General features: G+C 44.6%; 3 protein-coding genes across 4 annotated transcripts in view; 2 read left to right on the top strand and 1 right to left on the bottom strand.

Moving 5' to 3' along the window:
• Window positions 1–488, bottom strand: part of LOC106746302 (Down syndrome cell adhesion molecule-like protein Dscam2) — an 85,688-nt gene extending 85,200 nt beyond the window's left edge. Inside the window, exon 1 of the mRNA XM_014622760.1 lies at window positions 399–488. The gene's annotated coding sequence lies outside the window, so the exon portion shown is untranslated. The remainder of the gene's footprint in view (window positions 1–398) is intronic.
• A 3,647-nt stretch (window positions 489–4,135) lies between these two features.
• On the top strand, window positions 4,136–5,469 carry LOC106746213 (probable dolichol-phosphate mannosyltransferase). The gene is made up of 4 exons (XM_014622524.1): window positions 4,136–4,336; window positions 4,475–4,685; window positions 4,766–4,956; window positions 5,034–5,469. The coding sequence occupies exons 1-4, from the start codon at window positions 4,197–4,199 to the stop codon at window positions 5,251–5,253; spliced, it is 762 nt and encodes a 253-aa protein (XP_014478010.1). The 5' UTR covers window positions 4,136–4,196; the 3' UTR covers window positions 5,254–5,469.
• Window positions 5,470–6,589: 1,120 nt separating this feature from the next.
• LOC106746385 (centrosomal protein of 104 kDa) lies at window positions 6,590–15,237 on the top strand. 2 transcript variants are annotated; one of them, XM_014622955.1, is made up of 16 exons: window positions 6,590–6,856; window positions 8,336–8,500; window positions 9,423–9,634; window positions 9,941–10,127; window positions 10,423–10,634; window positions 10,702–10,912; window positions 11,344–11,491; window positions 11,564–11,690; window positions 11,762–11,988; window positions 12,385–12,654; window positions 12,866–13,079; window positions 13,169–13,350; window positions 13,434–13,579; window positions 13,709–13,810; window positions 14,059–14,184; window positions 14,583–15,237. In XM_014622955.1, exons 1-16 carry the CDS (start codon window positions 6,817–6,819, stop codon window positions 14,651–14,653), a joined length of 2,640 nt encoding a protein of 879 aa, XP_014478441.1. In that variant the 5' UTR covers window positions 6,590–6,816; the 3' UTR covers window positions 14,654–15,237. The 2 variants fall into 2 exon arrangements, with proteins under 2 accessions (XP_014478441.1, XP_014478442.1); XM_014622956.1 differs by lacking the exons at window positions 13,709–13,810; window positions 14,059–14,184; window positions 14,583–15,237 and having other exon boundaries at window positions 13,459–13,573.
• Window positions 15,238–15,384: the final 147 nt, after the last annotated feature.

The raw sequence follows: 15,384 nt of genomic DNA, 5'->3' as shown, positions 1-15,384 counted from the left end.
TTTCTCCTTTTTTTTTGTCGAATGAACAAAGTGACATTTGTTCCATGACGATTATCAACGATTATCTCCGTGGCTTCCATCGAGGTCCAGCGACCATCAGCGATCGCGTCTTGCCGAATTCTTCTCCTGGCTCTCGCTGTTAAAGGCCGATTCGAAGGATCGCTCATAGATCGGCACACGACAGCGCGCACACAGAGCACGATCACTGCTGCCATTCCACGCGCACACACACACACACACATACGCACGCGCACATACACGCAGATGCACACACACGCACACCCACGAGCGAGATTTCGCAAAATCGGCCGATCTCTGCTCGTCTTCGCGGACGATCTCTCGGCTTCCTCGAGATCGGCGCTCTCAGCCGGTGCTCGCGCGCGCCGATCTTTACGTACCAACGACACTGTCGTGGATTTGCAGGGACGCACAGATGCACGCCGACCACACCGATCGGAGCGATTAAACGAGCACTCCGGGTCCGTGAACGACCGACCGTAGAGTGCGGCGTCGTTTGCTTCGGAGCAGCGGCTGCTCCTCGGCAATCTCGAGGTCGGAGGCGGTGGAGGTGGCGGTGGGGATTGTCGGCGTGAGCAGTGTGAACGCTCACGCTACTCCACAGGGTGGGGGCTGCTTCTACGGCAGGGCCGACTGGAAGGTTTAACCCTGTGCCAGAGGCGAAATTGAAACAAGGGTGGACCTTTCGAACGACAACGTGTGGTCGCTTCTTTTCAAAAGAATCCGCTCATTTTGCGTACCCAGCAGTGCACGCGATGTTCACTTGTATTATAGGACTACATATACAAAAGTATATGTCAGAGCAGGAGAATATAATGGATGTAACATGTAATTTTATGGACGAAAATCCTGGAAGGACGGAGCAGTAGAGGGAACGGTGAAAGAAATCATTAATAACTCGCATCTTTTTCCCCCTTCGAGAAACGTAAAATAAAAAGTTCCTCGACAACGCGGCGGAATAGAGTAACAAAGGGAAAATGATGGGAGAGACAATTAATAACTTATGTTTCGATTTTCTTCTTTCTCTTCAATTTGAAACTAGGATCAATCGAGGATTAAGGTTAATCAGGGATTATCAATTAATCGTATGTGCGAACTCTTTTAATTAAATTGCAGCAAATTGTCGCGTCTAACACGTATTTCGATCAGGGTGCTGAAAACTGATGAACCGACACTGCCGGTTGGTCGACCTTTGTCGCACGCGGCGGAAACGGCCAATGGACCAAATATATATGAAATATGTATATTCGTGTGTAAATGTATGTGCGAGCGTGTACGCATCCTTGTGGATATCTGCGAAATGCTCTGACTCACGTTGCGCCGATAAACGATTACGGATGATTACACAAAGCTGATAATTACGCCTGGCGGAGAAGCCAATTATGTTACAATATAACTGCGTAATACTATGAAAATAACGTAACAATAAGAATTAAAAATCATAAGATTTGTATTGTAATGTATTTTTAAATTAACACAGCATATTTACGTAATAAAGGTCGATAATTAAGGAGAGTTTTATAAGAACGTCTCAAATATCAATCTTATAAATTACCAATGAACTAATATAGTTCGTGTTTGTTGCAGTAATAATTTAATTAGTTACATTTAACTGATATTTCTAGCTTTGACGGTTGATAAAGGATAAAAAATGTGTGAATTATTTCATTGCATTTAAATTTAATGTGACCCGTAAGAATGCGTACATCTTATATTTTTATGTTATTTCTGAAATATTATCACTGAAATTATTTAAATAATTTTATTACACATTAATTTCAGCTTTTACTTGAAATCGCTTATACATTTGGATTTCGACAAAGTTATTTAGCTTATAATTTTCTTATAATTTTAATATCACGACCAAGTAATTGAGATTTTTCTGAAAGAATTACATAAAATATAAACATAAAACATGATATTTATCGCAAGATATGATTTTAAATCATTTGAAGATGGCGGGATTGAATATCAGTGATGTTGCTACGAACGGCCAAAATTATTGAATAGAACCCATTTTACATTGCAAATGCTTTGAAGCGCCATTAGACCGTAGACAAAAGGAAGACCGAGTGTAAGGAATGGAGCACGTAGAAAAAGATGCACTCTGTTTCGTGTCCCTTGCGTTCTTTCTCGCTCGCGTGGTTTATGTGCATGTCATACTATAGACATGCGTATTGTAACCGAGTGTCACTGAACTAGTAAATGAAGTCGATGTTAAGCCGTCCGAACCACACCGACCTCTGAAGATTATCTTCTCCACGGATCCCGCTGCCCTTACACGGTCGCCAGGGCGTTTTTAGAGACTCGCCCAAACTCTAGGCCTAGGAAGCTGGACCGGCCAAGTCTCCCCAGATGTGCCGTCTAGTAATGTGTGTCGTGGAGGGATTTCCCTCCTCAGCAGGGCTGTCGTCACCGAAGAGATGCCTAGAGTCGCAGAACGCCCGCCTCGGACACACAGTATGAAGGAGGGAAGGCACGAAAATGAAGCACGTATTCTTCGAAGCGATTAACTAAACTCTATTTATTAAAACTAAAAAACACCAGCGCGGTAAATGATAATGAGGTCAACAAATAGAAATATGGATTACAAATACTCTAAAAGAATAACGCAAGACAAACGAAAATATCATGAAAGGCTTGAATCTGATTAACGCGCTTAGAAACTACGAAACGAATATATATATACAAGTAATACTTATGATACAACGCAACTAACAATAATGAGATAAACTCCTGAACGAATACTATACGAATCTATCTCGTAGAAAGAACGCATATGGAAGATGGAATTATTTCCGCGAACCGGTACGTCAATAAAAAAAAATGTCGCGACGCAATTTTGCCCGCGGCTTCTTTATCTTGCCCTATTGCGACGCAGGGCTCTCGTTGTAAACAAGTCGAAACTCGATCGGACGCGCGCGGCGAGACGACAGTATGCGTCGTTTATCGTGCCGGGATACCCTTTGATCCCGCCGGCGACGGGCTTATTTCCTTCCGAATGAAATTCTCTGATTCACGTCGCGTGACGCGCTTCTGACGTCGCGATCCGCATTAATTTACGCACCGGACGCTTTATTTTCTTGACGAAGGGTCTCGGACGAAAGAAAATTACGGGGGAGAACTGTGGCAAATTTATATACAACTTACCATCGCCAGAGCGACCGATCGTTTCCCTTCGTCTCCCAGGCCTCTGCTTCTGGGCTGATACCGGAGCGTCCTCACAGGCTTTTCCCTTGTGCCGCAGCTCCTTGAAGATCCTTCGTCTCTTTTCTCTCTGCGCGGTTCTCGGCTTCCTTGGCTTAACGTCTTCTCGCCTCCAGCGTCTGCTCGCAACCGCCTGCCTTGCTTCTTTCTCAATTTCAAACGTTATCTCTTTCTCGCGATCCTTCCTGATTCGCTGTCGGCCCCGGCCAATCGCAGTCGCGCCTCGCTTTTGTATCAGCCTGGGTCCGCGATGCCACTTAAAAGTGTTCTTGGTTTTGTTTTGGTTCCTTGGGTGGTCTCCCTCTTCTCCTGGTCAGCCGCACTCTCTTACGCGGCTGAACCTCCGGTTGCAGTATAAACCACGCGAGCGAGAGAGAATACAAGGGACACAAAATCCTTACGTGTATTTTGACGCTTAAGATAACAAGCCAATCAGAGTTCTATGTTTGTATCTTCATGATGGAAATGAAGAATCCTGATTGGCTCGCCTTCTTGTGCGTCATGCCTTATGCGCTATGCCGAAGTGTGTGCTTTCCGCTTTAGGTTTACTACACCTATCGTACACTCGGCTTATAACTACGTTTACACGGCAACGTTAATCCGGTTTAGTAACAATTGTAGTTAATGAACTTGCATCCGATTGGTACATTCTTTCAGACCTGAAAATATACTCCAATTAAACGCAAGATCTCACTAACTACCGTTGTTATTAAACTGGATTAACATAGCCGTGTAAGCAAAGGCTATGTTAATCCAAGAAAACACAAGCGATCAGTAAGCGATCGATGATTACTGTTAGATCTCTAAATTTGAACCAATTATGTTGACGAATTACTCAACAGTTTGTACAACTGTTGTATTTTCTGAACGCAACTTACGGTATGACAGTTCAGTCTTACCAACTGTCGAGTCAAAAACCTCGTGGCTTGTCGGTGTGATACTTTACAGGTCTCTTGTAAACAGATGTCAAAATGGTAAATAAAGATCAAGTGAATAAAGACGTGCAGGAACTATTTCAGGATGACAAATATTCGATTCTGCTTCCGACTTACAACGAAGTCGAGAATTTGCCAATAATAATATGGCTTATTGTCAAATATATGGAAGAAAGGTAACAGAACGGCCCCTCATAACCTCGAATCAGGAAACGTATGATTAACGATTCAAAGAAAGAGGAAGGAGAAATAAATAAATTTAAGCCACACATCCGAAAAGGGATATTGTTAAACAAACATCTGCGATATTACAGTAAACTCTCCTATGAAATCATCGTGATAGACGATGGTTCTCCAGATGGTACTCTGGACATGGCTAAGCAGCTGCAACGCTTATACGGCGAGGACAAAATAATCCTGAAGCCCAGAGAAAAGAAGCTTGGGCTAGGAACCGCATATATGCACGGAATTGAATTTGCAACTGGCAATTTCATCGTCATCATGGATGCCGACATGTCTCATCATGTACATATAATATTGACAGATAACTTGCGTACATACAACAGCGATAGGTGTTCCTGTAAAAAATAGCTTTTACCTTGCAGCCCAAATTCATTCCAAAAATGGTCGAGCTACAGCGATATCTCGACCTGGATTTAGTCAGTGGCACAAGGTATGCGCAAGGCGGCGGTGTCTACGGCTGGGATTTCAAGAGAAAGCTGATAAGCAGAGGTGCAAATTTCCTGACTCAGCTCCTGCTGAGGCCTGGCGTGAGTGATCTAACTGGCAGCTTTAGGTGGTAGACCCTTTCTCTAAATTCATCGTCATACAATACTCGGCATCCTAATGTATTCCTCGACTCCACGGTTTCAGGCTTTACAAGAAAGATGTGTTGAAAAAGCTGATAACGTCTTGTGTCTCGAAAGGATATGTGTTTCAAATGGAGATTATCGTCAGAGCTAGGCAGTGGAATTACACGATAGGAGAGGTGCCGATCACATTTGTCGACAGAGTCTACGGCCAGTCCAAGCTGGGTGGATCGGAAGTGTTTCAGTTCGCGCAGGGTCTCCTGTATCTCTTTGCCACTACGTAAACCGAACATTCTATTGTGATAATAACAGTCCCATTTCCTCCGTATGTCCTTGTCAAGTCTTTTGACATAGAAATATATTTCAGATTTTGTATCGGTCAGCAAATTACTATACATGATTACATGTTAGAGAATAATTTTGTATGTGTATATATATATATATGTATATGAGATGCTACATACGTTTACATAAATAAATCGATAAGGCATTACGTTTAACTCGAATAATTATCGGTGTAACTGGACGAAATTTTATTTTCCCGTACTTTCGGAATATCAGGCTGAAATCCGGCAGACTATAACATGGAGCGTATAGATGTTACAGTCGTTGCACCGACGTGCATGTCAAATCGGTTGGTTTGAATGTTCGCGAGAGCAGGTCGCGTCACATCAGATATTTCTGTCGCGTGAATATTCTCACGCGTTGCGCTTTTAGAGGGCGAATATCCTTGTTCGAGGACAAGCCGAGTCGCTTTATAACGCGATGCACGTGCGCCCACACGTGGCTGCGAACGATGAAAAGGTGCGCGCATATATAACGATTCTTGCGCGGGCTTGTCCACCCTCGCCGCACCCTCTGACGTCACGCAGCCTCCGTTTATTGATCCATTACGAAATTACGGTCTATATTTCGACGCAGGTAGAATGCAAGACGCGAGCAGACCGTGTCGACCGGAACGTGTGGGTATTAACTCGAGGAGCAAACTTTACGACGCGACGTGTCTATTATAAAGACAATTTCCCGGCGTTTCGCACATGACATCTCGACTTCCTCGGTTGATCTACACCGCGCTTGATCGCTGAAAAGGAGAGACTACTTTTATTGAAGAATTAAAATCTCTCGGCGCAGTCCCCGCTCATAATTGTTCTTTGCGACTGAAATGTTCAAAAAAATAGATTAAAATAAAGCAAAAGGGAAATTTATTCGTTAATTTTAATTGAACGACCTGAAAGAAAGGAGGTTTTCAGGCACGGCCGGAGGAAGAATTAATTTTTTATGTTCGACCGCTTCTTGCCAGAGTGAAAGTAAATCGATGAGAAAATAAGAAAGCGCGGAAAGCACTTCCGTCGTCGTGGAACCGCGCTTTGATCCTTCGCGTCACGCGAGAGGAATGAATCCCTGCTGAATTCCCTTCGACTAATTCACCCTTTTTCCCCGAGTACGACTATAGGGAGACCGTTCGACGTCAGTGTCATTACAGCGTCCCTTTAAATGTATGCGTGCACTCGCGAATTTACGCATGCCTTTTCGCCGGAAAATCCTCCGAGCCTCCTCGACAGCAGCAGCGAGCGGCGTAGAGACGGTGGTTGCGGTGGGAAGGCAGTTCTGTCGCAAGCTTCGCCGCGGCCGGACGTGCAAGTGTGGGCTGGCATGCGCGCCGGGGTGAAACTTGCAAGCTCCCCCTTTATCGAGCTTGCAGATGGCTGTGCCTTTTAGATTTTGACGTGTCCCTCCGTTCCTCTCCCCGTTCGTTCGTTCGCTCGTACGCTTCACAGTGTAACCATCTCGGCCGCTCGACTCGTCGCTCGCTTCGCCGACGACGACGACGACCAGCAAGCTTCAGCATGCCCAGGAAGGTCGGATTCAACGTCGTCTACGCCACGAGTAAGGCCGCGCCGGGCTCGGCGATCGTAACGCAAAGCGCGGATTAACCTCAGCCGCCTCGGGCGGAAAAGAGCTGAGAATCCGTACGGACCGACATTTGGAACGATAAAAAAAAAAGGAATCAAGCGAACGGGAAATATCGACGAACGCTTTCCGGAGCGCACAGTTCCGTCGACCTGATACAACGCGCGATATATCGGACGCGTTACAACGTGAGGAGCGGTGCGAATAATTTATGATTTGTGTTCTCGCGCGAGAGGGGGATTAGTAATCGGCGTAATTAATATATTTGCCTGGAAAGAGCCTGTGAACGAGTAAAATTGTGCGGAATTTCTCTTCGCCTCCCTCCCTCCTCGGCGCGCCTCGGAAATTCACCCTCTGCCGCCTCAGGCCCGTACGATTCTCAGCGCTTCAATTATTTCGACGATATTCGCGACGACTTTCGCCGGGAATTTCCGCCGGGACCGTCGCGGTTTGAAGTCGCGCCTCTCTCTCTCTCTCTCCCTCCCTCTCGTCGGGGCATTCTGATACATTGATTTTCCATGACCAAGACCAGCGACAATTCCCGACGATTTTCCACGGGGCGTGTTACCCCCAGCACGTGCCCCCCGCGCTCTGATCGGCGCGAGTAATCGGATTTGCGCTGCATCGCGAAATTGTCTTTGCGAGAAACGCATCGGAAATTGTCGTATACTCGCGAACGCCGGCTGGCACGGCTCGATGATGCACCCCCCCGCGACCGCACGGCGACGTGGTGCGGTCGTAAGTCGCGCACAAAATTGCGGTATCGCGTGACAGCGGCCGACATTGCGCCACTTCCACCGTAAGATGTATTTTGAAAGTCTAAAGAGCGAACGATAGCATCGGGGGCGTCGAGATTTTCTTGTAAGCGGAAGTAACGCCAGTCGTGAATGTTGAAAAGCCCGGGCGAGAAAATTGGCAGTTACGGTGGAGGAAAGGAAACTCGAAAAAAAAAAACATGTCCGAGTGAAATTACGTAGGAATATGTAACATCCCACGCACAACTCGGTGTGTTAATAATTAAATAGCGTACAGTAAGAACCTCCTCGAACGTGTTCGATCGACATTCAGCCTAGCCGGATGCCTAGCTCGCAAACCTACATATATATTTCATATATCACCGTGTGACGCGATTATTAATCTTAATTGACTTACAGGTAACTGATCTTCTCAGCAGCGAGGAAAATAATCAAATTAGCGAGGGAAATTTTCAAGTTTGATTTGAAGCAGTGTCGAAAATAAAAAAAATATATATCAAAACAGTAATTTCTATTGTCGATGTTAATACGTCGCGAGTAACGTGCGAAACGCGTCTTATTGAGAGGAAAAAATTGTTTCACCACGGTACCACGGAAAGTGTTTGAATTTGTATTAGAAGAAGCATAGCGGTTGTTACTTCGATAGTAGAAGGATTGAGAGCCCGATTAATTGGACTCTGATATCTAATTTATTCCAAAGGCGAGGAAGACAGGCACTCGTCGTTAGAGCTTAACGTTCACGGGCCGACCGTGAGGGGTTGGCAAAGCGCGAGAAACTGCACGTATCCTCAGGAACTTATCCTACGTCTTCATGGACCCACGAAACTTACAAGGATACAGGTCCTGGCTCACCAGTATCTCATTCGTAAGTCCGTACTTTTACAATTTAGCCGTTATTCGCGCTACAATTAAATCTATTTTTTGTTTTTATATGAACCGGTTTTTAATTCGGTTTAATTAAAGGAAAAAAAATAATGGACTTTTCAGAGCCGAAACACGATTTTTTTAGTGCTATTGAATATCAATACAGGGTGTCGCAAAAAAATGTTACCATACTTTATGTAGTTCGTTATAAACATTGAAAGCAAATTGTACGATATTTAATAAATACTTTATAAAAGGTCAAAGTACCTTGTATTATCAATTATCCTTTGGCAAAGATATATTAATATTTAGTAGCACTAGAAAATCCGTGCTTTGGCTCTTAAAAGCCCGTTAATCTTCCCTTCATTTTCCTTCTTTAATAAAACAATAAACGATTGTAAACATTAAACTGGCGATTATTTGTAAATACATATAAAAAGCAGAGATAAAACATTGTACGCTGAAAAAGAAAGGAATATTTTGCTAACGTTATATGTGCGAAAGTATTCTTTTCTAAAAATATCTTAAATCGCTTATAGAATTCTAACAAGTTACGTAACTTTAGAGATAAAAATATTAAACGCAAACAACAGTTTTCTCCCGACGCGATTAAAGCCCCACCATTGAGCGTTAAAATGTCATTCCCGCTAAAAGGCAATTTACCGACAATGAAAATCGAATCAACGAGCCTACTCCGATTTCCCGGGGCTACATCGCCTCCGCCTCTCTCTTTCTCTCTCTCTCTCTCTCTCGTTCGTTTCTTCTGATTGCACCGGCGGAAATGAAACCGTAACGGGCGGCGGAAGAATTATGTCGGTTTTCTACACGGGATTGTAAAGCCGGATATGAATCCGCCGATGAAAATTAACATCGTCATTTTCGCGAGAGGCGTGAAAACGCAACATAATTCGTTTTCATTGCAGCCGAGAAACTGGAGATCTGGACATCGAGGGAGGAAAATGCATCCGCTTCGACGGACTTCAGTTACCTGGGCTACATCACGCTGTCCGATAACGCCTCTACCCTTTACAAGAGCAGAGAGCTGAAAAGCGTGGCTCTTCCGGAGACAGAAGCGGTGTCGCTGAAGCTTAGACTACATAAGCCGCACAGTAACGCGCACAACATTTATTGTCAGGTACGCGAGCCCCGGCAAGTGATTAAAATGTTTATGAAATATTTCAAAACAAAGTAAAAATAAAATCAAGCGTGAAACGGAGGATAGATTCGATCGAATAAAAATAGGAAGGACTTTCAACGGAGAATAAAAAGCAGAGCTTTTTACTTACTAGATATTTAAAAATAAAATAAAAGTAAAACATATAATATAAAGTAATTCTTGTTTTCCGTGCAGAGTCGATAAAAAGAATATTGTCAACAGAGAATAAGAACAGAATTTTTTTCTTAAATATTCTACAGTTTACGGAGTGTTTTTATCGTATAGGTTGGCCTTATCGCTATTAATATACTCGGCGAGCCTTACGGCCAGGAATTGACCGGACAAGGGGACGCCCCGTATAATCCGCACTATACTTCGCCTTACGACGACCTAGCATTCGAAATGTACGTCGACCGGGAAGTGGCTAAAATTATAAGGCAAATGGAAGCGAAGAAGCTGCAGGCAGTGGAAGGTAATTACCGTTGCATTATTTTATATATTACATATATCATATAATATATCGGCATATCAAATGTTTAACGCTACACGAATAAAAGAAACAATTCCGTTGGTGTGACTGAACTTTCCCTTGTCTGGGGACTAGACGAAAATTCAGTTATTCGAAAACCGAGTTTTTCCCATGTAAAAAGAAAAGATGCTCGCATCTCGAGCGTTAATTACAAATGCATTTTGAATTCGACCGCACTTAAACCGAACGAGTTGCAAGTTGTCGTCGAACGGGAACACGACGTTGCCATCTTTCACAGAGGAGAGATTCGAGTACGCCTCAAAGCTGAAGGTCGCGATGGAGAATCTGCGGAAAGCAGGCGAACGCCTGGGCAAATACGAGCTGGAGAAGAAGTACGCCATAGCACTGGAGGATTATGACAAGGCGAAGGCTAAGAAGGCCCAGGCCCAGCAGTACAGACAGCAGGTCTATCAGTCGTTGGAGATATACAACTTGCTCGAGGTGCACGGGGTGAGTAAGCGACATTCCCGGCGGCGATTCTCCGACAATGATTGTCGAATTCTACCCGATGACGCAGCCCATGGAGAAGAACAACCTGTCGTCCGTGCAGAACAAAGAGCCGATGTCAGCCGAGACGTGCACCTCCAACACGGCGGTGGTGGTTCCCGACGACATCACGTCTCCCCCGAGACTGGTCATCCCACCTAATCGCGACGGCGCCTTGTCGCCCACTGGCCCCGCACATCAACCGCCCGTGTCGCCGTTACACCAGAAGCCCAACAGTCCTGGTAAAGCTCGTATACGATATCCTATGGGACATCCTTTGTTTAATTTTAATTAAATTTAAAAAACTAAAATTAAAAGAATCGAATAAAAATTAAATAAAAATTAAATTAGGAGAAAAATCGAATAAAACGAACCAACTACCCAAAAAATTATATACGTTAATTCGAGGTCGAAAATCATACCTTCAAAGGACGGTCAGACACGAATAAAGCGTACCGTTATTCATTCCTTTACATGCTCACAAGTTAGTGTAATAGTGTTTCTTCCAAATCGAAAAGTTCGGTTTCGCGGTGTACCCTTATGAGTGATAATTTTTCTCTCTTTTTTTTAAGAGAATCGTGATCTCTTTTCGGTGTAATTTAGATCGCTCGAATTTTTAGAACGATGTCAGGTCCCGCGTAACGCCAAATTTTCCTGTTGCCCCGTTTCTCAGAGGTAACCGACAGCCCTACGAATGGTGTCCTCGAGAGGCAGAGTAACTGCAACAAGGGATCCCTCAGGCGGAAAACCAAGTCGGCTGGTCCGGCACTTCGCTCGAGCTACGAGGCTTACGAGGAGAGGACCATCCCCGCTCTGAGACAGTACGACATTGCATTAGCGACAAGGCGGTAAATCACGGTGTGGAGATTCATCGATTTCTCTTTCATTTTCAGCTCGCACACGAACGAGTTCACCAGGGAGTGCCACTTGGACAGCACAGAGACGAAAGTTACCTCGAAACTGAACGACCGCGAGAAGAAACAAGCCGCATTGCCCATCGCTGTCTTCGGGATGGACATGGTAACGAAACTTATCGTGGCCGCTTGCGAATCTTCAGGTGTACAGGCGATATAACGAGTGTTCACGCGCAGGTGGAGAAGTTCTACTCGAAACAATTCACGGACAAGGAGGAGGGGCTGATGCAGTTGAAGGAAGAGCTGAAGACGTTCGACCCGGAAGTATCGAAACACTCGCCGAATAAAACAGCCAGGGCGGCGATCCTGCTGCTGCACCGGGCTCTCAGGGACAAAGTCTTCAGCGTGTACAGCCTGGCGGCGCAGCTCATCAGGATCTTCTTCGCAGAATTCGCGGCGGACAGGTGAGAAGCTGGGATCTGCAATGGCTGGTCTTCGGCATTTTGCTCTAAGCGCTAATTCGTAACGTCATTTCCAGCAAGAAGTGTTTCCAGCGCCGTCGGACGTCGCAGTTCCTAGGATTTTATTATGTTACTGCGACCGTCGTTTACATACAACGTTGATATTAAGATCATTTCATAGAAAGTTTCTTTCATCTAATACAAACGATCGATATAAACTAACACTATGTCTCGATAACTGAGTTTAATTGACCTACCGTGTCTGAACTTTTTTCCTTAAAATGACTTCTAGACACATTCTGCGGCTACTGCTGCTTCATTGAACTACCAAAAATCACCTTAGCGTTTAACGTCCATTCGGGAAACCTGATCGAGAACTTCGTCGGCGATTCGTTTCAGAGTATCCTCGACGGAGATTGCTAGGAGCGTCGAGCGGTTGCTGCCGGAGCTCCTGACGAAGTCCGGCGACACCACACCGAGGATACACAACATGGCGGTGCACACGATTCTCAGCATGGCCGATTGCAAGTGCGTCCGCGAGCTGCACATAATACCGGTTCACCTGACCAGGCCGGTGAACAGTAGCACGCATCAGAGGCTGGCGCTGAGCAGGCTGGAGATGGTGGAGCAGCTGATTCTGAGCCACGGCATCTCCACCGAGAAGCAAAGGTGATTCTGAAACGATATCCTCAGGGCACTCGAGTCCGCGCGCTACAAGGACTACCGGACGAATTTTGAGGAATCGCGGGCCTCTGCCGTCGTAGCGCAGTCCTTCCGACTTATCGGTCCAACTGCGGCCGATTCGCAGAGGTCCCTCCTCAAGATCGAGCCTGTATTATTAAAACGCAATTACTCTGATAAGGTATTGTAACTGTTGTAGCGGGCTGACCTGTCGGACCTTATCCGAATTAGGTTCTTCCGGGCTGCACCATCCGGCCGAGGCGGTGCGGAAGGTGTCCGAGAGGATTCTCGTGTTGGTGTATAAAGTCAATCCCAGGCTGGTGCGAAAGCAATTGCCGCCTGACGACGACATTACCCGACGGAATCTCTTGTACCGTCAGCTCTTCCACGAGTTCGATCTGATCGACTTGCAGGTATGATATCAGGGGGGGAGGGGGGGGAGGTACCTGAGATCGAGGAAAGCCGAGCCGAATTGCGAGACGCGTTTGCGGATTGATTGCAGAGGAAGAAGGAGGCCGAGTCCGCCCAAAAAGCAACGACAACGCCAACGCGAACTAAATCAACGGAAAACAACGTAACTAGTTTAACGAAATCGCCGTCGAGATCGAGCCCGGTGGTGAGCACCGGGAGTTCAACGAGCATCACCTCTCCGTCCGAGAACAGCGCTGATCATAAGGGGGATAAGTAAGTATGCATACAGGATCTTGAGATCGCAGCCAATCGCGAAGGACGTAACATTTTCATGACGCCTGTGTCCCGTTTCTTAGAATGTGCATATTTTGCCTGTCGAAGGGTCAAGTGTACTCTGAAGAAGGCTTGAACATACATTACTGGAGGACTTGTCCTATGTTGACAAAGTGCGAAGCGTGCAAACAAGTCGTAGAGATATCCTATCTGAATCTACATTTGTTGAGTGAGTAACACGGGGAAAATTGTGAATCGCAAGAGAGAATCAGAGATAGATAGATCCGATGACTTTACTTTGCGCGCGGCTCGTGAAAATAGTGTATCTATTCGATTTGACTGGCCCTCCTCTTTGCAGACGAGTGCGATATGAGGAGTAATTACGTGAAGTGCGAGACGTGCAAGCAGGCGATGCACGAGAGCGCATTCGAGAGCCACAGACAGGACAAGAAGTGCACAAGTATGTGAACGTATTGCTTTACCACTGTGACGACCCGGTGAAATGTCCAAAATCGGAAGATAGGACATCTTTTCGACATCGTTAAGTTGTCTTTAAGATAACATAAGGTGTCCCGAAGTCATTTTTAAGACGTGAAAAAACATCTTACGTCTCGGTTTCGAACATTGCGCTGTCTGGGGATTTACGATACGATCGTTGCGCCGATTCGAGTCACGCGGCAAATATAAAAATCCTGATTCTTTTTTCAGAGCCTATAGAAGGATACGAACGCTGTCCCCTTTGTTCAGCTTTAGTCAATCAAAACAAGTGGAGGGAGCATCTTATGGGGGAACATCCGTGTATAAATAATCCACGGAGCAAAATTGGAAAGAGCTGTGAGTTTCAATGCAATACTTTAAGACTCCGGCTGTCCCTCTAGATTATTTCCTTAAGAATTTCTAAACGTTTAAATAAATTGAATTGATATTTTCTTGCTGTAATGTCCAAGTTATATATTATTATATAATTATAAACTATGTTTACAAACATTCAATACAGATCTGTCGAGCTTCTTCTATGTTGTATTAACCATTATCTTTCTATCAGCATTGCCACGAACAAATTACTTTAAGCTTGAGACAGAGAAAGTTACCTTGATTTTCGATAATAGAGACAAAACAGCTCTCTATAGAGAAAAAGTTGCCCGAGGATATGAGACATTTATTCCTTCTCTCGTCGAATTTGGTAAAAGAACGGCACTTTTACCTTCGACCTTTTACCGTTAAAATTCCAGGCTCGAAGTCGCCGTCTAACTCGCAGAATCTCAGCGGCAAGTTAACGTCGCCGACGAGCAGGGATTACTAGCATCAGGCATCGACCTCGAAGCCAACGGAGGAATTCGACAAGTCTTAGGGGAATTTTGATTTTGATTTCTTTTATGGGTATATACGTTAGGTATATACGTTATGAGCTTACTCAGCGTTTTTCATATTTGTACCTATATTTAAATAGTTTTTATAGCAGAACCCGTCCTTTATTCGTAGAAATCCACGTTGAACGGATATATATATATATGTATACATATATATATACGATATGTATACATATATATATACGATATGTATACATATATATATATATATATATATATAGTCGTAAGTTAGGAATCCTAACGTTTGAAAATTTAGATATGATATGTTACACGAAGCGAGTTCGCGAAAATCGTACGAGGAGGTGCGCCTTGGCAGGTAGCCGAAGCCACCAAAATATTAGAGGTTGTTAACAGGTTCCACTCATACATTCTATCGTTATCGTATCCAGGGCATTTGCGAGGGTTGCATCAATTATTAGGTAGTATTATCGGATGTTACAACATCAGTCATCTCAGAATTAATACGATTCCTCTGCATCCGGCCACATTTATAATAAAAATTTGTACTATACGACTACATATGGCAAGATGCATTAAAATAGACGTTAGACCCAAAAGTGGGAAGCTCCTGATCGCTCAAACAATTAAATAGCGCATGTAATTTCGTAAAATAGTTATTTCATAGAAAAACGGACAGTAAAAATAATCCATCATCATTCCCATT

This window comes from Dinoponera quadriceps, unplaced genomic scaffold (assembly GCF_001313825.1).
Source record: "Dinoponera quadriceps isolate SergipeBrazil2010 unplaced genomic scaffold, ASM131382v1 scaffold566, whole genome shotgun sequence".
Classification (NCBI taxonomy): Eukaryota; Metazoa; Arthropoda; class Insecta; order Hymenoptera; family Formicidae; genus Dinoponera; species Dinoponera quadriceps.
Note: the sequence above shows the minus strand (reverse complement) of the source record. Positions and strands in the feature narration are given on the sequence as shown.

Coding starts and splice junctions, on each gene's coding strand:
- LOC106746385 (XM_014622955.1), top strand. CDS start 6,817: ATGCCCAGGAAGGTCGGATTCAACGTCGTCTACGCCACGA. Junction 11,492..11,563: donor ACCATCCCCGCTCTGAGACA/GTACGACATTGC, acceptor TTTCATTTTCAG/CTCGCACACGAACGAGTTCA. Junction 12,655..12,865: donor ATCTCCACCGAGAAGCAAAG/GTGATTCTGAAA, acceptor TAACTGTTGTAG/CGGGCTGACCTGTCGGACCT.
- LOC106746213 (XM_014622524.1), top strand. CDS start 4,197: ATGGTAAATAAAGATCAAGTGAATAAAGACGTGCAGGAACTATTTCAG. Junction 4,337..4,474: donor GTCAAATATATGGAAGAAAG/GTAACAGAACGG, acceptor GCGATATTACAG/TAAACTCTCCTATGAAATCA. Junction 4,957..5,033: donor GATCTAACTGGCAGCTTTAG/GTGGTAGACCCT, acceptor CCACGGTTTCAG/GCTTTACAAGAAAGATGTGT.